Source organism: Tachysurus vachellii, chromosome 1 (assembly GCF_030014155.1).
Source record: "Tachysurus vachellii isolate PV-2020 chromosome 1, HZAU_Pvac_v1, whole genome shotgun sequence".
In the NCBI taxonomy this organism is placed as follows: domain Eukaryota; kingdom Metazoa; phylum Chordata; class Actinopteri; order Siluriformes; family Bagridae; genus Tachysurus; species Tachysurus vachellii.
In genome coordinates, this window is record NC_083460.1 from 11766690 (window position 1) to 11790203 (window position 23514).

At 38.3% G+C, this 23514-nt stretch overlaps 1 protein-coding gene across 1 annotated transcript in view; it reads left to right on the forward strand.

The window, feature by feature from the left end:
• Positions 1–23514, forward strand: part of myo10 (myosin X) — a 69062-nt gene that overhangs the window by 1613 nt on the left and 43935 nt on the right. Inside the window, exons 2-3 of the mRNA XM_060872344.1 lie at positions 13262–13360; positions 18289–18447. Coding sequence (XP_060728327.1) covers positions 13262–13360; positions 18289–18447 — 258 coding nt within the window. The remainder of the gene's footprint in view (positions 1–13261; positions 13361–18288; positions 18448–23514) is intronic.

Consider the following 23514-nt stretch of genomic DNA (forward strand, 5'->3'; position numbering starts at 1 on the left):
TGCGTTTGCTTTGACACTGTGAGACGCTGTATGAGTGAACGTATCATAAATAAACGTGACAAGTGGTTACAGTAAAATAGTTATTTGATCGTTATCGCACTTTCACTGTGATACAACTGTTAGAATTGGTGGGATACATAAAAATCATTTACTAATTTGTCTGAAATTTGTTATACATAAGCTGAATATGACCTTTTGGTCACATTGACACATTATACATCACAATTTAATTTGAATTAGTTTCATTTAAAAGCAACAGTTTATAACTGGATGTTCCGGATGGGCAGCGAAACGTTCTGACAATCCAGTACAAATTGTGTTGAAATCGAGGAACACATTGTGAGGAAATTTGTACATATTTCAGCAGCTCAGATATTTAACAATGTCATCAGGCAAGTTTAAGCATGAAAGACACATCATGCTAGACGATGACTGGTAGGATCCTACTCAATCAGCTAGCAAAAAAGAGCACTGTGACGGGCATGTCAGTGTAAACAAAGTAAATGTAAACGAGAGAACGAAAGTCAGGGAAAAGGGAAAAGATGGAGTTTTATTTATTTTTTTTATATTGCTGAACAGGTAAAAACAGGTAGAGGCCACTGTGTAATGCATGTTGCACCACTCAAAAAAGAAAAAAGAGCCATGTGGGCCCATCATATTCTTATACTGACACTCATTCAGATACTGTTTTATTGCATGAGAGAGACACATATGCACAATAGAAAAAAAAAAAAACATTTTCCTTGTTTTAGCCAAAGACCACAAATTATTATGCTGTCAGATTTGAACAAAAATATCATTCTGTTGATCTTTTACTTTTACTGGTATATAAGTCTCTCCCTGTCTGAATAGAGAGGAGCCTGATTTTAAACGTCTGACTAAAAATATCTGCTCTGGATCGACAACATGGCTGCCAAGATGCTTTGTTGTAACCCAGTTGTGAAATTATTAAGCTTATGATAACCCACCAGTGACTAATGCACTGAAAAAAAATCTCACTGAATTTACTTTATTCAAGCACATACATCAATTCTACGAGATTAAACGTGACATTAACGCAACTAGTTTTAGTCGAACATCTAATGTGATTAAAATAAACCAAACACAGAGTTGAGAATCAAACCCATAACACTTGTGCTGTGTGAAAGACACATTACAGCTGCACTGCTCTATCATGCATGCTTTAATTACCTCCATTCCCATTAGTGCAAACATCCTCGTGGGTGTTGGTTTATGTTAATAATACATGTACATGATCAGACTAGCTCTACACCATTCAATCTAGTAGAGAATAGATGAGATACTTGTTTAAATTACGTTTAAGCAATGAAATCATGTTTTGTTTAGAAAAGTTTTCTGTAATCTATACGTATCATTTCTTTCTTAAATCTGACCGCATCTATTTCTTTGTATTTTTAGTTTTCTACCTCTGTAATATATAGCTAGAGGGAGTTGTTTGAGCCTCTGCTGATTTGATATGCCCTTTCTAAAACACTATCAGGTTCATACCAGATGTTTTTGACTGAAGACAATCTGTCTGTCTTGTGGAATACTATTTAATCTACTAGTTTAATTAATGTGTTATTGAATGCTAGTTATTAGTATAGTTTAGATAGCTTAGCCTACAGCACTGACATACTGTTTAGGCTTGTCTTGTGAATGATCAGTGAATGTTAGGGTGCGTCAGAGTGACGTCAACACCAGGTGAGTTTCTCTTAGTCACCTGTGAGCTGTTCATTACACGACTGTTTTTTTTTTTAATTGCCTGACTAGTTTGACAAAAACGTGACGTATTAGAAATTTCCCAATCTTTTTTTTCTGTACCATGTTGCTAAGATTAGTGTCTCTCATGTACAGTAAAATGCAGTCAAAAGTCTAATTTTGAGTTACTTGTTCTTTGATGAGTAGTGAAACGGCTCCTGTCCACCAAGGCTTTGCTTGCTAGTGTCAAATATCATCTGGCTGCTGCCTATCTGCTAAACACAAAAGAGTCTTTAAGTGAAAGGGCAAGGCATGCGGAAGTCAGTTACTCACAGGCATGTGCATTTAGATTATGTGAATGAGAATTGTTCAGGGCAGCGGTTCTCAGAGTGGTGTCCAGAAACCCCCAGGGGTCTGTAAAAAAAAGTAATAAAATTTAGGTAGAAACACTTGTCACTGAGGTTTGGTTTGTGGTTTCATTCTTCGTGATAAAGAAACAAATCTTCTTCTATACATACATTTCTGAGCATTGTTATGATGTAAAAAGTATACTATATTATTAATTAACTACTATTGTGAAAGATAATAGATAATACTATCTATCTATCTATCTATCTATCTATCTAGCTATAGATAGATTTTTTTAATTATGGCAGAATCACAGTCTTTCTCAAAGGAGGACATTTATTTAATCATCTAGTAAGTAAAATTAATACAACTATAAAATTGTCCACCTACACATTAATCTGTACTGTAATTAGGGGGTCCTTAAAGTGTTTTTATTTCATATACTGAAGTCCCTAACTGCATGAATTTTGAGAACATCTGGTTTAAGGAATATAAAGGAAATGTGCCCGGCAGTAAATTTTACACAGAGCAGAAGAACGTGACTTTGGACATCATTCAACACTCTACTAATAAGCTCACTGTTAAATCATGTACACATGTAAAGTGTAAACTGCTGATTGCTCGAGCTACCTATTCTGGGCTGAAAATCTCCCAAAGGTTTTAATAAATAATTATTAAACATGAAGCCAAGTTCCCACACAGGTGTGCTCGCCTGAAGAGCTACTGGTCTTCATGTATTTCTGTTTGTGCTTGTGCAGCTGCATGTAAGCACCTGCATCTTTTAAAAAATTGTGTGTGTGTGTGTGTGTGTGTGTGTGTGTGTGTGTGTCTAATAGAGCTGACTCAACACAGTCAATAGAGTGTATGTGTTCTCTAGTATTTTAAGGGCAATTCCTGCTGTCCTTTAACTGTCATGGCACATATACCTTCAGGCATCCAGTCAGCTTGACAGATTAGTTTGACTGACAGCTGTGATGAAGTAAAACATCTGAAGCTCATTTTATTTCAGTCTGAGGTTTTACTTTGAGATCTTTGAGCTTAATATTTACTAAAAAGGTGGAGGTGCAATAACTGAACCGCAACAACAAACTTGAAATACCTCCTACTTTGCAGAGATGTGTCTGAGTTTAATTAATTAGCAGTCAAAGAAAGTGTGTGTTTGGACAAAATGCAAGAGAACAAAAAGATAAAAACTCACAGAGATGAATTTATAAATCAGGAGGTGTTCATTTATGTTTTATAACAGCAGCTCTGACGGCAGTTCCAGCTGTTTTCAGTGATGCTAGCTTGTGTTTTATTGCACTAGTTCTAATATGTTATCATTCCCATAGTAACAGCAGGGCAACACGGTCTACATAATCTAAACCTAATTTTAAAATGATGTTAAAACTGTTGTTTAACAAGGAAAAAAAATGTACATATATACTGTTATGTGTGTATGTAAGTCCCAGGTGCCAATGCTTTATAACAGTGAGTACAGTTTCAGACACAGGCGAGTCTTCTGGACACAGACGTTTCTCAGCCAAATGATGTTTTTATTTTCTTCTCATTATCTGTTTTTGCTGCAGATGCTGTAACATAAAGAATAAAATAAACTGACTTGTCTTTATTAAATGTAATAAATGGTTAAAACAGGGTTTGTCATTCATTAATCAGTTAGAAATTGTAGTCATTGTCTAGTCGCTGTGGTGTGAGTGTGAAAATAATTCACATTAAAATGTGTTATTTTTTACATAGTAGTTGTTGAGGTTAAGGTTAGGGTTAAGAGTAGCATAATTTAGCTAGAACAGCACACAAGTGAACAGAATAACCCATTAAAGATAGTAATAGAAGGCTTGTGTGTGTGTGTGTGTGTGTGTGTGTGTGTGTGTGAGCATATGTCTAATCCTACAGCTCAGCAGATAGATAATCTGTGTCAGTGTGCCACTTAGTCTTTGTGTGTGTGTGTGTGTTGTAACAGGCGATGTTGTAGTGCTATAATACAGTCGTCATGATAGACACTGTTGGCCAGAGCTAAAGCTCTCACTAATGCTAAAGTCAGCGGAAAACAGAAACACATTCATTCTTTTCCATCATTTTTCTTCTCTCTCTCTCTCCAACTCTCCCACCCCTCTCTCACTTCCTGTTGAGCTGCTGTTAACATTCCAAGAGTCTCCAAAACTACTGATTGGCCTCCGCGCACACCCACACACACACACACACACACACACACACACAATCACACACACACACACAAACAGACTGACTCAGGGAGTGAAGGGTTTAGGTCTTATAATACCTGCTGTACCCCATTCTCAGTCATGAAACATAATCCCTCTTGTTATCCTTCCATGCTTGGTGAGCAAAGTAAAACACACACACGCACAAACACATACACACACACACACACACACACACACACACACACAAACAGACTGACTCAGGGAGTGAAGGGTTTAGGTCTTATAATACCTGCTGTACCCCATTCTCAGTCATGAAACATAATCCCTCTTGTTATCCTTCCATGCTTGGCGAGCAAAGTAAAACACACACACACACACAAGTACACACCCTAACTGTCAGTAGGCTACAACTTAAGAGCTCACAAACTAATGGAATTATAAATCATTTAGAAGAAAATGAGAAAATGGGGAAAATGGAGAGAAACCATGGTCATTATTGTGTAACACACTGGCCATAGCTTGTGTGTAATGTATATTCCGCTGCAGAGTCATAGCTGGGCTTGATTTTATTAAGTGAATATATCAAGAATATTTATCGTGGTCAAGAATTATTTGGACTAAAGCCAGTCCATGGTACTGAAGCTGCTGAACACAGAATTCAGTCATCATTGTAATGTTCACATGAATAATATTAAGTGCTCATGAACATTAAACTGATTCATATCTCTGCAGAATTATAGACTGTTTAGTCAGGTGTTGGTCTCCAGAACAGTTAGACAAAGATATCTGTTTCACTGCAGTGGAGAGATGAACACTATTCAGTCTGTCATTTGGTTGTAATGCTGGAGGTAACTGCTTTCAGTGATGCTGGGATCTGGTGACGGTGAAGGCCATAGTGTAGGACGTACATGAGATCCTCCTGTGAGAGATCGTTCCCATCAGGAGACAAGTGTTTGATCATTGGATAAAGCAGATTAGACAAGTGCTGACATGTAACAGACATCAACCAAGCCAGCAATATGTCCTCCACAGTGGAAGAGAGCACCATTTTATCTTACAATCTTACAATCTTAATATTTAAAAAAAAATTAGTATAACTGAGGTGTTTTTTCTGCATCAGGCAAACCTGTCAACTTACAACAGTGAGCAATATTATGGTCATCATGCACACAGACACACACACACACAAGCACACGCAGACACACACAAACACACACATGCAGACACACGCACACGCAGACACACACACAGACACACACCCACAGACACACACATGCAGACACACACACAGACACAAGCACACGCAGACACACACAGACACACACACACAGACACACACAAGCACACGCAGACACAAACAAACACACACATGCAGGCACACGCAGACACACACACAGACACACACCCACAGACACACACATGCAGACACACACACAGACACACACATGCAGACACACACACAGACACACACATGCGGACACACAGACACAAGCACACCACAAGCACACGCAGACACACACAGACACACACACAGACACACATGCAGACACACACACACACACAGACACACACATGCAGACACACACACAGACACACACGCGCACACACACACACACACACACACACACACAGACATACACACACACCAGCTGAATCAGATCTTTCAAACCGTAGCCAGTATCCCAGCTGAGAACTGCGTTACCTAAAACACACACAAACACAGACACACACACACAAACACATCAGACTGCATAGCTGGGTTGAAAATGATCTTTCAACATTGGCTTGTATCCCAGCTGACTGCTTTAGCTAAAAGACACGTACACACACAAACACACACACACACACACACACACCTCCAGACATTACACTTCAAAAAGTAGGACAGTTAGCCATGATCTGACTTGTGTGTGCACAGAACAAAGAGACAATGTGTGTGTGTGTGCATGTGTGTGTTTAGAGGGGAGAGGATAATAAGTGCTACAGTTAGGTATAGATGTGTGTTGTTTTCGATATAGTTTTGTTCAACCCTGTTTGCAGTAAAACTGAGTATTGAAACATTCTGTCTGTTCGCACAAACTAAATTCAAATGATCCAGAGCTGTTTATTTAATGAGAAGTTAAATAAGCATTGAATAAACCTACAAAAGTAAACAAATGATCCCTCACTATAGATATGTGTCATGTGCTCACCATATGTGACTCCAGTGAGCTGTAAATATACAAAGTGTGTAAATGAAATAGCTTCAGTTTCACTTTCCCAGATTAAACATCACTAATGAGATACTTTATGGATTTATCTGCATAATCTTAGAGGGTCAGGACACCCCTATAAACACACATTTCTGTCCTGTACAGAATACACACACACACACACACACACACACACACACACACACACACAGAGTGAAAAGGGACAGGGAGGTCACAGAGTGTGTGAGAGACAAACTTTGGCTCTTAAAAAATGTAGGAATCTTCTCTTTTTAATATCCTTTTTTCTGTTGACATTAACGATATCTGATTCTTCACTTCCTGCCTAAAACAAGACAAGAGTGTGTGTGTGTGTGTGTGTGTGTGTGTTTTGGGGGGGGGTGATGTGTAGAGACACAGAACTTCTTTTTGATCCAGCAACTTTTCAGCAAACACACAAACTTTACACACATTAAACATCATGTGTTATTAGTTCATGAGAAAAGATGGCTTCAGTGATCACTCTGTGTGTGTGTGTGTGTAATGATCATTCACATGCTTATTAAGCAGTGAAGAGATTACAAAGCTATGGTTTGTTTCATCCTTAAAGCCCCCACAACATGGCTGTCCTCTTTCCTCTTTAATATTATTTTTAACAGGTCAGAAGCAGAACACAATACATTAGTCTTAAACACACAGACTCACACACACACACAGACACATACACACACACACACACACACACACACACACACACACACACACACACACATTTATCTTCAAAGGAATAGATTTTCAAAGGGATATTAGAGTCTTTTTTTGTGAACATGAAAAGTACTTTTCTCTGTTCACTCAGGAAGAGTTTGTTGATGTTTTAGTTGGAGTCAGTAATCTGTTTGATTGTGTGTGTGTGTGTGTGTGTGTGTGTGCTCACTCTTCATATTTTCCCCCTTTTCGTGCTGAGGGGATAGTTTTTGTGCACCGTTAGTTTGTTGGTGCTCTTTGCTCTCACATAGCCGTTCTCGTACGAAATTCCTCTGACAGCCAATCAGCCAGCATTAAAACAGGAAGTTTACTTTTAACACACTCGAATGAAACCTGGAACCCTGGATTTCTCTCTCGCACCTCAACACACAACCAAACATCAAAATGGCAGGAGGTTATTTTCAGTCAAATATAGTTTATCTCTGCAGTTTGGTGTCTTGAATTCATCCCATATTACTGACAGACATTTGCTCTTTACTCTACTGTGTGACTGTTGCAGAAGTAGATATCAGGATGTCTTCCTGTTGCTTGTGTTTGTGACTTCCTGAAGAAAAAGGAAAACAGGAAAAACAGATCAGAGAGAACAATTCTAATTTAAAAATAATAACAAACCTGGATTACTGGATATTAGACTTTTTTAAAATACTAATGTTCTAATTACCGGTAACGACGATATGTTTTTTTCTGTGAATCGCAGACGTTTGAATAAAAACATCCTGTAATTTCCCAGCATAAAGTTAATCTTCATGTTCTGATGGGATAAGCAGAGGATTGTGAATGTGTAGCTCTAAGGCATATATTGAGTTTTTTGTGTATGTGTCCTTGCATGTGTGTGTGAGAAAGGAGAGAGAGAGAGAGAGAGAGAGAGAAACTGGTTTCACAGTTCTATTTGTTTATGAACAATTCTTAATAAACTCTTTATTACAGACACATAGCGTGTGTTGTGGTGGTGTACAGTATATGGGAGTGTGTGTGTGTGTGTGTGTGTGTGTGTGTGTGTGTGTGTGTGTGTGTGTGTACAAAGCCAGGTCAAAACCTTTAAAATATAGAAAGAAAAAGGAAACTAAACTAGATAAAAAAGCATTTTAATAAAAAGATTCAGATCTAATAATATCATAACTATCAGTTCCAAGTAAGTCTCTGCAATTAGCATTTAACTAAAGACAGATAAAGCAGTTGCATTTATATACATATAAAGATCATGTTTGTTGGGGTTTAAAGTGTTTAAAGGTGTAATCATAGACTGTGTCCAGTTAAACAAAGGCAAAAACTCAGTAAACTTGCTGTAGTCCAGCGTGTAATGCTTAACCGTTTACCTGTAGGACATGTTGTATTTCCTGGGAATTTCATGTTAAGGCACATTTTCACTTGTTGAAACATTTCACTTGTTATTTCCTTGTTGAAATAGTTATGATAAGAAACCTATGATAAACAACTGATTAAACACATTAAATGCACCTTGTAGTGCTTGTACGGTTGTAATAAATTGCTTTCTTTGGACGTGTTTTGATAGCAAAGTGGGAGGAAAAAACTACAGTAGCCTTGGATTAGTGGGAACTTCTTTTTATTAAGGGTTTTGTTGATTGTGTCCGCAAACGAAATGTGCAAATAGTGTCTCACTCAAATAGTGTAATTACGACGACTGAGTGATGTTTTGGTTCAATGTTAAGTACATTAAGTTTTTGTATTTTTCTGTGTAGGTCTATATAAGCTGGGATGTGTGTGTGTGTGGGTTGAGGGGGTTGGGTGTTCCAGTCGATTAGCAGTTCTGTCAGAGCAAAGTGCACCAACGAACAAACTCCAAGCTCCCATGTGGAGTGTGTTTGTTAGAGGAAGTATAGGGTTGAAAATAGAGGAGGTTAGAGTTTATGTTTCTGTTGATAGTTCATACAGCAGAAACACATGAAGCAGCAACACTGCAACAACAGACTTTCTCGTTTACTCAGTTCTAACACTGCCACATCAACACACTGATAATTAGCTGCTAATCAGGATCATATGTGTTACATCAGGGGAAATTCAGCACTGGCTCTGCTTTCTTTTTTTTTGGAGCAGAACCGAAACAATTTCAGTTATCCACATCATCTTCCTATTGTACATGTGAAAAAAACTTGCTTACTTGAGTGTCATAATCCTTGTTTTAAATACAACCTATAATTTTAGAAAAGCTACAGATGACTAGCATTTATGAAGGGATTAACAAGAAATGACAAGACTGCAGGAGATTAAGTTAAAAATGAAGAAGAATCTAGTTTTCTAGTACTAGGATATGACTTGTGAAGCTGTTAGTAGCTGTTAGAAATCTGATTAAAATAACTACTTGGTCCTGATGTGAGCTATAAGTATATTTATTGCTGTAAAGTACCGCAGAGCTTATAGTAAACAACTGTAAACGATATTTACAGTGAATTACATATGTAGTATTTGGCTGCTGCAGGATCAAGCTGAGCTGAAGCTTAAGGGTCTCCTTCAAGGATTCAGTCTTGGTCATTTGGTGTTGGTGGGATGTGAACACATCACCTTCAGATCTAAACTCAAAGTCTTAACCACTGAGCCACAACAACTAGCTCAAACAGCTCACATTGATCCAATGCAGTCTTTTTAATGGAGTTGAAAAGCTGTTGAATCAACATGAGCCATTTGGGTTCATTGTGGTGGTTCAGTGGTTAAAGCTTCAAATTACAAATTAGAAAATTATATGTTAAAATCCCAAACACTCCCAAAACTGCAGCAGCTGGGTTATTGAGATCCTTTCCATGCAGAGCAAAATGTAACGTATCTTGAAAAAATCATGCTTTCATGTTCTTCTAAACCCTCCATGATTATAACCATACCACCCAGAACCCTCCACCCCCAAACCCCATAACATCCCTAGTACAGCCTTGGGCTGTTATTGGACAGTAATTGAATTTAATTGTAGCATGACTTCCACGTGCCAATGAGCATGAAATTCACTGAAACTGGAAATCGCATTCATTTCTGACTTGAAGTTCACCTTATCTTACATATAATTTGTAATGCATAGATGTAGACTATCTGAAATTTGAAGTTGAACTTGAACCTTGTATTTCATGCCTAAAAATGTTCTGTTGATTGATTAGTATTATTAACTAGTGTTTTTTTTTTAAATAAAGCCACATCAGAGGAATGAAATTAAAATATATACAGTGTGTGTACATTTTTATTCAACATCATGATTGATGAATCTCTTCAATTACCTTGCAAACACTTCTCATAAACGTTCCATGACTTTCTGCAGCCAAACAAGAGTCCCATATTTTCACATTCCAAAGCTCTCTGAAACAAGATGTTGTTTACCAGTAGCTGGGATCTTGTGGTCTAAATGTCAAAAAAAGACCTAATAGAAATCTTCCTAATGTTATATAACCTTCCTAACGTTGAAAGCGAGGAAAATCCCCTGTAGTTACACAAGAATTCAGACATTTCCTAATTTGTATTTTATATGCTTAAATATATTTTTTATTTTTGTGTTTCTTTTTAATTATTTTATGCCTTCACACACACTCAAACACCTTGAATGTGAAAATATAGTTTGTTAGTTCAATATTTTTAAGTTTTGTTTATAACGCCAAAATGCTTTATAGCCACCCAAAGCAAATTCTAATAGAGTTGTGGGTTTTTCCCCTTTTTTTTAAAGAATTGAAAACAAATTTGCTTGACATGGTGGTTCCATAAAAAAGTTATTAGACAGCTTAAAAAAACAAAGAGAAACTTTTACCTCATGAAGAAATCCAGATTGTATAAATACACAAACTGAAGCTACCCCAATTCCACATGCATTTGCTCTTCCCTGAGGGATGTGGAGAGTTTCATATACTCTCCTTCACATGGCCTGCATTTGTATTTTAATCCCATTGATCTGTGTATTCTATGACACAGAAACACTTTTTCACAGATTTGGTTTTGGGTTTGAAAGTTTCGCATGATTTCAGTCCTTTCAGGAGGATGTTTGGAATGATATTCAGCAACATTCTCCATTTCATGTTGCTTTGTTGCAGTTCTTGTGTAACTGGGTATAATGTTTGTGACTTGGATATTTTTGCATGAAAAGACAAAAACACAAAAACAGTTTGTGTTTTGGTACCATAGAGGAAAGGAACAGAGGAGTAGGAGGCTGAAAGTATTTCCAAACTTCACATCTAATGCAGGAAGGAGGTTGAATCTTTTGGCACCCTTTTGGCTGTATGCTATGTGAGGAAGGTTTGAACACACACATTGTCAGGCTTTGTTGTTGTGGAGGCTGTGTGAATGGCCAGGGGCACAGCTGTCGTGTAGCAAACCAGGCTAATCATTCAGCGCAGCTGTGTGTGTGTGTGTGTGTGTGTGTGTGTGTGTGTGTGTGTGTGTGTGTGTGTGTGTGTGTGTGTGTGTGCGTGTGTGTGTGTTTGTGTGTGTGTGAAGAAGCAGCAGCAGAACACAGTAGGTTGTCTGTGTGAAAGAGAGTGAACATGGAGATAAACAAATTGGAAGAGACACAAAGACTCATTGCTATGGTTGCTTTTCAAAATGAGCAGATTTTCACTTGGGAAAACTCTGATATTTTAGTCTATTTGGTCTGCCTCAGTTCTGGACTATAATGGTTTGACACATGATACAGCATTCAAACTTGTGAGAGCAAGTTAAAAACACTGTGGGTCCAGCATGTAGTTTTCATGTGATGTTTCCTAGCAGTATTTAGTGTTTTCAAAGTAGTGCTGGTATTGTGTGTGTGTGTGTGTGTGTGTGTGTGTGTGTTTGCTAAGATGTGGCTCTTTGCATCTTTGCATTGAGAGTAAAATGAGGTTAAAGTTCATTGCTCTGTCATAGTGGGCTTCAGAACTAGTCATGCCTGTCAAATAACCAGGTGTTTATATCATCAGCAAACATTAATGGGAAAGAGGTGTGCGTCCTTGTGTGTGTGTGTCTGTGTGTGTGTGTGTAAACATGTTTTAGATTTGGTGGTTTTGACCTTGTGAGGACTTTTGTCTGACCCTCACATTGAAAGCTGTTTTTTTTTTCCCAGTTGTTTTTTTTTTCTCTAAATAGTCAAATAGCTGATTAGTGATTAGTGATAGTCAGGTGTATTTTAGCTGTAACATTATTTAGCTACATTAACATTCATGACAAAGTGTGTGTATATATGTGTGTGGGAGGAGGTGTGTGTTCCAAAGACATACTTGTTGATTGTTTGTAGTTGGGATTGATTGATTTAACTAAAACACGGTCCCCTCCAAGTTCATCTTTTTTAGCAAAAAGCTAGCAACGTGATAATGTGATGGTACCTTTTCGTCCTCAAACGACAGATCGTGAAGTGTTTTTGATTTAACAAGTCAATATGTATGTTGGTTTTATTGATTTGAAGCAAACACCTGTATAATACAGCAGACCTCACTTAAAGGTAAGAAGAGCTACTTTGTTGGTGTGCGATTCTGTGCACAGAATATCACCGATTTGATGTTAATTAGCAAGGAATTTAAAGGAAATCACATTGTGCTATATGTGACTTTCAGAAGTCTGTACTGTGAAAATGGGCATGTGGTAACTTATCTAGTAAAGCTTCTTGTGATAATGACAAAAACCTATTTCTTTAAAAGCGAGAGATCAATTGTCAGCGATGGCCAATGACTGCTTTCTACATCAGTTTCAGGGAAGTTACACTGTCAGCATTGACACAGGATTTGTAACTTAAAATGACAAGTGAAATGGATGCTGGATGCTTCATGTTTCATTTTCTGTTAGCAGCCTTGCTAACAGGTTAGCCAGAGTAGTCTCAGGTTACAGCTAAGTAAACAGCTGGTTAATGAGCAGTGGCCAGGTTTCAGGTCAGAACTCGCAGCATGCGAGTCAACGAATGAAAAATGACTAAACACTGAGGCTGTGTTTAAGTAGGAATGCATAATGGGTTATTTGATTGAAAACAGACTGTTTATTGGGAGTGGCAGTGTGGGAGAAAGACAGTGTGTAATAAATTCACAGAATATAGAAATAAATCATTTCATGTATTTCAGTCTGATAAGGATTTGTACAATAGTCATCTCTTTGCAAGCTTTAATTATTTAAAAAGAAATTGTGTGTGTGTGTATTTGTGTTTTACAGGGTTCTCGTGTGTGGCTCTGGGAGGAGGATCAGTACTGGGCCAGCACTGTGGACTCCTGCTCAGGTGGCATTGTGGTTTTCCGCACAGACTATGGACAGGTAAAGCCAATCGTGTTTGCCTGGTGTATGCAGTGTGTGTGTGTGTGTGTGTGTGTGTGTGTTTGTGTGTGTGTGAGTGAAAGATAATAATTATTCAGAAAACAGTAGCATAACATCTGCTCTATAGACTTCAGAGAAGAGGATCACCTGACAGTTGGTATGGTTTCATTTTACCTAACGCACACACACACACACACACACACACACACACACACACACACACACACACACACACACACACACACACACACACTGAGTTGTCAGAGTTTATCAGTGTACTAGGGAATAAAATCTCATGTGGATCTTTCAAGAGATTTCAACATGTTTGAAATGTCACCGACTAACCCTGCATTCACATGAGTAATATACAGCTGGTCAACCTTCCTTTATTTAAATATGCACACAACACCAAGCTGCAGTGGATTACGGCAGCACAGCAGCACGCTAAACTGTACTCAGATCTGTAGTTCCTACCTGCAGTTTGTTTTCATGTATGTTTGGTTTCATCTTATTCTGTCCTATAACCTCTTATTAAATAAGTAGAAAGATAATACAAAGAATAAATAACAAAGTAAGCTTGGAAGAGAGTCACAAAGATCACTGGTATCTCTGGAGAAGGTTTGTATCTATTAGCTTGTGCTGCTGATTTGCTAACAAAACACTGTCACTCTGATTAGTGTGTTATTTAACACTCCTATTGTGTTCACGTATCACTTACATGATTGATGTTTGTGGCCCCACGACCCATCCACTCACCCAACAACATAGATAAACTTTTATTGTTTTATTCTCTTATTTTTATTTATTACAATACACACATTGGATGTAGGAGCCATATATTCTACTTAATCATCTCTAGCATGTGTTTACTTTACTTCGTTGTGTTATTTACTTCACATCATTAATACATTCACCATTATTATGCGACAGGTTTATACACTACATGGTCAATGTTTTGTGGCCCCCTGACCATGAAACCCATAAATGCATTTAAAAAATCCCATTCCAGATAATAAGCGTGAGTCTTCAAGGAAGACTTTCCACTAGATTTTGAAGCACGGTTGTGGGGATTTGTGTTTATTCAGACACAGGAGCTTTAGTGAGATCAGTCAGAATTCCAGTTTGTCCCAAAGATGTTCAGTGGTGTTGAGGTCAGTGCTCTGTGCATGCTGCTCAAGGTCTTGCTGGTCATGCTGGAACAGATCGGTGGCCCCTAGTTCAAGTAAAATAATAAAAAAATCATAATACTACACCATACAGAGACATTCTAGACAATTGTATGTTTCCAATATTGTGACAACAATTCGAAGTAGGACCACATGGACATGAATATATCCCTATCAGCATTTTACTGTCTTCGTCCTCTCTTTCAGAGGCCTCTTCCTCTAATCCACTGTCAGTACAGCATCTTAGAAATCATGGCCATCTTTCTGCACTATGATCTCACAATGATTTAATAGACTGAAAAGCTCTTTTTAGCCATTATGGTGGCAGCAGTTTGAAATCTGCAGAGAGAAATCTTGGCACTTGTCCTGAACAGGAACCTTATATCAGTTTCAGCCTTTCCCTGACAGGTCTGGCTTGTGTTTCTCCTGCGAGAAATATTTAATTCCTTTCATTTAAGTGTGTGTGTGTGCATGCTTGTATGTCTGTGTGTGTGTGTGTGTGTGTGTGTGTGTGTGTGTGTGTGTTGTCGTATACTTGTTAAGAAGGCAAACAACAATTTCATTTCACTGTGAGACACACATAAAGATACACACATACAGATACACACATAAAGATACACACATACAGATACACACATAAAGATACACACATACAGATAAACACATAAAGATACACACATACAGATACACACATAAAGATACACACATACAGATACACACATAAATACACATGATGATGGCAAATTTCAGTCCTTATCTCACCACATTCATTGCAATATGTTAGTTTTGGCTCCATTATATAAAGTTTTAACGGTTTAATGGATTGGTTCAGATGGAAACCATTCTGGAAATTAGCCAGCTATACACTAAGGTGAGATCACAGAGGAAGCAGAGAGGGCAAGAATAATTAGCAACAGATGAAACAGGAAGTGAAGAAAGTAGAGTTGAGAGATTCCATTTAGATGTCTGTTTATTTTCGATCCCTTTCTCTTTCTTCTTCAGGGTGAATTTATTTGCTATGAACCTTTTTGTGTTTTAAGCACTGTGTTAAAAGAGAGCTTTTTTCATTACAGACACGTTCATACAGACACGTTCATACAGACACGTTCATACAGACACGTTCATACAGACACGTTCATACAGACACGTACATACAGACACGTTCATACAGACACGTACATACAGACACGTTCATACAGACACGTTCATACAGACACGTTCATACAGACACGTTCATACAGACACGTACATACAGACACGTTCATACAGACACGTTCATACAGACACGTTCATACAGTACAGACACGTTCATACAGACACGTTCATACAGACACGTTCATACAGACACGTTCATACAGACACGTTCATACAGTACAGACACGTTCATACAGACACGTTCATACAGACACGTTCATACAGTACAGACACGTTCATACAGACACGTTCATACAGACACGTTCATACAGTACAGACACGTTCATACAGACACGTTCATACAGACATGTACATACAGACACGTACATACAGACACGTTCATACAGACATGTACATACAGACACGTACATACAGACACGTTCATACAGACACGTTCATACAGACACGTACATACAGACACGTTCATACAGACATGTACATACAGACACGTACATACAGACACGTTCATACAGACATGTACATACAGACACGTACATACAGACACGTTCATACAGACACGTTCATACAGACACGTTCATACAGTACAGACACGTTCATACAGACACGTTCATACAGTACAGACACGTTCATACAGACACGTTCATACAGACACGTTCATACAGACCTGTACATACAGACACGTTCATACAGACACGTTCATACAGACACGTTCATACAGACACGTTCGTACAGACACGTTCATACAGTACAGACACGTTCATACAGACACGTTCAAACAAACACGTTCGTACAGACACGTTCATACAGACACGTTCATACAGACACGTTCATACAGTACAGACACGTTCATACAGACACGTTCATACAGACACGTTCATACAGACACGTTCATACAGTACAGACACGTTCATACAGACACGTTCATACAGACCTGTACATACAGACACGTTCATACAGACACGTTCATACAGACACGTTCATACAGACACGTACATACAGACACGTTCATACAGACACGTTCATACAGACACGTACATACAGACACGTTCATACAGACCTGTACATACAGACACGTACATACAGACACGTTCATACAGACCTGTACATACAGACACGTTCATACAGACACGTTCATACAGACACGTTCATACAGACCTGTACATACAGACACGTTCATACAGACACGTTCATACAGACACGTTCATACAGACCTGTACATACAGACACGTTCATACAGACCTGTACATACAGACACGTACATACAGACACGTTCATACAGACCTGTACATACAGACACGTTCATACAGACACGTTCATACAGACACGTTCATACAGACCTGTACATACAGACACGTTCATACAGACACATTCATACAGACACGTTCATACAGACCTGTACATACAGACACGTTCATACAGACCTGTACATACAGACACGTTCATACAGACCTGTACATACAGACACGTTCATACAGACACGTTCATACAGACACGTTCATACAGACCTGTACATACAGACACGTTCATACAGACCTGTACATACAGACACGTACATACAGACACGTTCATGCAGACACGTTCATACAGACACGTTCATGCAGACACATGCTTGCCATACTATCAAGGTGAGAATCTGATTTTGACATATGTAATGATGCAGCAACACACACACAAACACACACATACACACGCACAGGGTTAAAGTTTAATTTGTTCTGCATTTCCTTTACACTTTTGTTTATTTGGGTGTGTGTAATGCTAGATAAAGTTCAAACAAATAATATGGGAAATTAGAGAAACAGCTGCCACTTCAGTAGACCTACACAGCAATAAATCTGTCTCGCGAGCACACACACACATGCATACACATGCATACACATGGACACGCTAGCACCAGGTTTTCCTGCTCACAAAGGATATTAAAATGTAACACATGGCCTGTCTTTACTGCTTAATGCGTCTTTACTCTCTCTCTCTCTCTCTCTCTCTCTCTCTCTCTCTCTCTCTCTCTCTCTCTCTCTCTCTTGCTTTCTCTCTCTTATATATACACACACACTCAAACACACTCACACACATAGTTAATGTGTAATGGGTTCTGTGTTTCCTCCATGCTGAAGTTACATGTGTGTTCAAACAAATAATGAGAAACACAGCTGCCACTTACCAAAGCGCTTCCACTGGACCTGCACAGCAATAAATTACAAATCATTCATACTTGCAACACACACACACACACACAGCATATTCCTGTTGCTCTCTCATTCTGGTTGGTATATTTCTGGTTTGTAGTATATTTTCCATGACTGTACAAGCCATAATCAGCATGTTCAAGTAAATCATTTCCTATATAAATCATGCAAGTACACACACATACACACACACACACATTCACAAGCACACTCACATACACACACACATACACATGCACATACACACACATGCACACACACATGCATACACACACGCACACACATGCACACACACACACACACACACACACACACACACTCACATACACGCACACACACACACTTTGCAATTTCTGATACAAGCAGCCATGCTTTGTTTTTAAAGTTTGTGTTTGTTTGTGTGTGTGTGTGTGTTTAGGTCTACACCTATAAGCAGAATGCTTTGAGCAGGCAGAGAGTGTATGAGATGCACAGTAGCAGTGTGTGTGGTGTGGAGGACATGGCATCCCTACAGGACCTGCATGAGGGAGCTATTCTACACAACTTGCACCTGAGATACACACAGCGCCACATCTATGTGAGTACACACATACACACACATGCACACACACAAACCTAAACTACACTATATGCAATTTTTAATAATGTACCTAACTCCAAACGTTCTTACACACACTGCAGTGGAACATGCAGAGACACACACTCCCCTGAGATAAAAGCACAGTGGCAGAACATCTGTTATATAACTTACACCATCACCAGACTGAACTGCGTCATGAGTGTGTTTCATCAACAAGTTACTCTCTTTGTCTCTTTTTTCTTATATAACTAGATCACTATGTGTACCTCTAGGCCATTTATTAAAGGTGTACACATAATCCTAGCCATTCACTGCATGTCGGAGGGTTTTTCCCTTCATTTAAAACACTTTATTCATCTCGTCATCACTGATGTGTTAGAGCAGGACTGATGAAACACTGTTCTTGATACAGCAGATCTACACACCCATGTTAGAGTCGCAGGTTTTTATGTTGTAAAAAAATTATACCAAGATAAATGATGTCAGATCTTTTTTTTTTACCACCTTTAATAAAGTACAGCAGCCAATAAAATTCAAGAAGAAAAAAATAAAACAAACAGAAACCTTTTCAGGGGAAAAACAATAATGTGGATACAGAACAATATGCCCAGTCTTTTCTATTGGAGCATGTGACTGTGCTGAGTTAGTCTACTCAAACTCATGTTGGTGATATGAACATGGTGATTCTGATTGACACCAAATTAAAAGTTTGTGTAGTGTTTATTGACATTTTCTTGACTTTATTATACCTGGAAAGTATTGTTTTCTCCATGCACATGACAAGAAACTTGGTTTTGTCACACCTCTGGGCAATAGGGAATGGTAGGGTCTACATGTTAGCCTGTTCAATAACAACTAAAACAAAACATACAAAAATTGTCCCAATGCATGTGACAAAATGGTCCAAGGAGACAAAGGTAAAAAGTTCTGTTCACAAACAGTTTTTGTTTGATGCAAGGAAAGGAAGCTTATAGCCCAAAGATCACCACACGCACAGTGAAGCATGGTGCTGGCAGCATCGTACTATAAGGCTGCATTTCTGCTTTCTTGGCTGGAGCTCTAGTCAAAATAGAGGGAATTTAATTTAATTCAATATATTTGTACAGCGTTTTTAACAATTCACATTGACTCAAAGCTGCTTTACAGAAGTATAGAAACAATAATAAAATTTAAAGTTTAAAATGAAGTAATTATATATGTCTAGCATATTTTCCTAATAAGCAAGCCAGAGGTGACGGTGGGATAGAAAAACTCTTTGAGATGATATGAGGAAGAAACCTTGAGAGGAAACAGACTCAGAAGAGGACCTCATCCTCATTTAAGTGACACTGGACAGGAAATGATGTAAATGTAAAAAACGTCCTTTCTACAACAGTTTGTAGGGAATCAGAAATAGTAATCGGAAGATCTCTTTTAGACAGCCGAGTATGAAGAGAAATTTCACCTCCCAGAACAATAATGAAACAAAGCAATGTTTTCCGAAGAAGAAGGTCAAAAAAAACTCGTGGAGTGACTGTAATGCTGCTGTACAGTACAAAGGAGATCGTCTCACTAGTTAATTGTACTTTGCTTTTCAGCCCTTAGTTCTGTGTTGTCTCATGTATCTCTGTGTCTTCATGTAGCTCCAGGATCCTAAAGGAACGTTGTTTCATTTCATCACGTACTGCATCAGCTGTATACGGTCAAAATGGCAGTAAAAGCATCTCGCCTTGACTCTTGACAATTTCATAGAAATGGAGCACTTTTGTAAGAAAGATTAAAACAAAATCACCAAATAGAAATGTGCTACATTTGGTAGACTTTTACCTTTAACTGTTATATTACAGACATGATGCCTTTAACTCTATGTTATCTTAGGGGTGAACACGTTTGTCTAACCAGGTTTGATTTTCACTTGAATGTTTGAAGATAATTAGTGCATGACTAGGGGGTCACGGTGGCTTAGTGGTTAGCACGTTCGCCTCACACCTCCAGGCTTGGGGGTTCGATTCCCGCCTCCGCCTTGTGTGTGTGGAGTTTGCATGTTCTCTTGTGCTCTGTTAATATTAGCACAACTTTTGAGCTCTCAAATGGTTTTACCAGCTGGGACCAAAATTTGTTGATGCATGTAATGTAATAATCCTGCTCACAGTGTCAGAGCTGTATTTTGATCTAATCAAAGTGGCCTATAATTAAATGTGTATGATGGAGCTGTTGTTTTTTTATACACATATGTTTACATGTTCTCATGAAAAATAGTTATCGATTATAACAGGAGGACTGAAAACCAGCATGATCAATTCCTCAGAGAATAATTATTACATAATTTATGACCAGGATAAATGTTTTTCCACATGCTATAATGCATGATTTTGTATTTTTACAAACTGGTAGCCAGCTGCTTGCAAAGGTCCAAACCCTATAATCCTCAGCTAAAAAAAATATGCTGCAAATGTGCCACAATGTGTAAATTAACAATCACCAAACGTATTGGAACAGTAAAGTTAGTTCTTATGTTTTTTAGCTCATTTTGGGTTTGAGATCAAAAGATCAATATAAGATGACAGACCAGAATCTCAGCTTTTGTATCCTGAATTTTACCTCTAGATTTGTTAAACTACTTAAGACGTGTAAGCAAATATTTAGGTCTGAAAAAATTCAGGAACAGATCAATATTAAAGTATATAATGTTTAATATGGGGACACGGTGGCTTAGTGGTTAGCACGTTTGCCTCACACCTCCAGGGTTGGGGGTTCGATTCCCGCCTCCGCCTTGTGTGTGTGGAGTTTGCATGTTCTCCCCGTGCCTCGGGGGTTTCCTCTGGGTACTCCGGTTTCCTCCCCCGGTCCAAAGACATGCATGGTAGGTTGATTGGCATCTCTGGAAAAAATTGTCCCTAGTGTGTGAGTGCGTGAGTGAATGAGAGTGTGTGTGTGCCCTGCGATGGGTTGGCACTCCGTCCAGGGTGTATCCTGCCTTGATGCCCGATGACGCCTGAGATAGGCACAGGCTCCCTGTGACCCGAGGTAGTTCGGATAAACGGTAGAAGATGAATGAATGAATGTTTAATATTGAATAATTGCAAATCTTTGCAATATCAGGTTCAAGCTGGTGAACCTGGTGACAATGGCCATCTCCAGTAATCCTAACCCACTAAAAAAATATTTTTTTTATTAATATGATATTCTGTGGACATGGATTATATGTAATAGATTTCATAGTTTCAATTCTGGTGCATTAATATAATCTGAGTATTTTCGTCCAGTCACAAATTTGTGTATCTCAGGGATATTATAGTGGTTTTGATAAAGGCTCAGCCAATCAGATTTCAGAACCCAAATCTGTTTTTATAATTTAACCTAAGTTCCCTTGGTGTAACCGGCTGTGTCATACATTATCCTTTAACCTGCTTACCTTCCTGTCTGGACACAGGATTTACTGGAATCAATTACCACTAATTAGCCATATTACAGACTTATAGTGATTTGCAATCAGGTATAAATCCATGGTGTGTATCAGTGGACCCTGTGGGGATTTCGGAAATACAAGAGACGTCATTTGTTGTTTGGGGTTTTATTTTTAGAATGAAACTTTTTTGCATGTAGTGGATTAGTCTGATCATTTTGTGGTTACACATAAGAGAAAATAGAAATCCCTGCTAGTTATGGTCCTGTGCTTTTTTTGTATCTAGCCAAGAACAGTATAAAAAGTATGTCTCTGTTTTACATAGTAACAGTAAAGATGTATATGAAGAGGAGGATGAGAGAAACGAGACAGAAATCATAACAGCATGTAACAGAGCAAGTGGAATGTGGTTTTCTTGAGTGTGGTTTCTTCTATATTTGTGCGTGTGTGTGTGTGTGTGTGTGTATACACTTGGACCAGTAGAGAGTTCCACATTGGAAACAGGTTTTCAGTGGGCTGAAATGCTAACACACAGCTCCTGTTGTAGCTTTACACAACACTATTCCCCATATAAACAAAACACAATGTTATCTGTGCAGGGTAACACTTTTTTGTACCTACACACAATGTTATATGATGCAGTACCATGGAGCAGGGGCAGGGGTTAATAGGAGCATGTGGGAAATCAATAGCATTTCTGTGTGTCCTGGATAGAAGTTAAAGGTGTTTATATTTAAGGTTTTTTATTCATTCAGTTTCAGTCAGCAAATTATATTCAGAGAGAAAAAAGATATGTTAAAAGTTTAAACACACTACTAGAAGACTTTTCTTCATTTTTCCTCATTTTTTTATTATTATATTCATTCATTCATCTTCTACCGCTTATCCGAACTACCTCGGGTCATGGGGAGCCTGTGCCTATCTCAGGCGACATCGGGCATCAAGGCAGGATACACCCTGGACGGAGTGCCAACCCATCGCAGGGCACACACACACACTCACGCAATCACACACTACGGACAAATTTTCCAGAGATGCCAATCAACCTACCATGCATGTCTTTGGACCGGGGGAGGAAACCGGAGTACCCGGAGGAAACCCCCGAGGCACGGGGAGAACAGGCAAACTCCACACACACAAGGCGGAGGCGGGAATCGAACCACCTACCCTGGAGGTGTGAGGCGAACGTGCTAACCACTAAGCCACCGTGCCCCCCTTATGTTAAAAACAACTTATTAAAATACATTTTAATACAGTTATATTTTAATTTAATTTAATCAATGAAATGGAAGCTCTCAGCACTATTTACATGACTCATTATAAGTACAGACTCAGTTTGAACACATGATGTTATTAAAATGGCTTTATGACAATAAAATATATATATATATATATATATATATATATATATATATATATATATATATATATATATATATATATTCAATCCTGCATGTCCAAACTTACTCATATCATTATCCAACTCATAGCAGCTATGGTTGGTGAATAACACTTGACAACATTAATATAGTATTTATTATTAGTTTTACTTTTACTTTTAAAAAATCAACTTGGATGAAACTGAAACATGATGAATTGTAAATTGTCATTTTAGGTTAAAAACTGTTCAGTTATATGAGAAAATAATTTAAATGTAATTCCACTCAGGAATCAAAGGC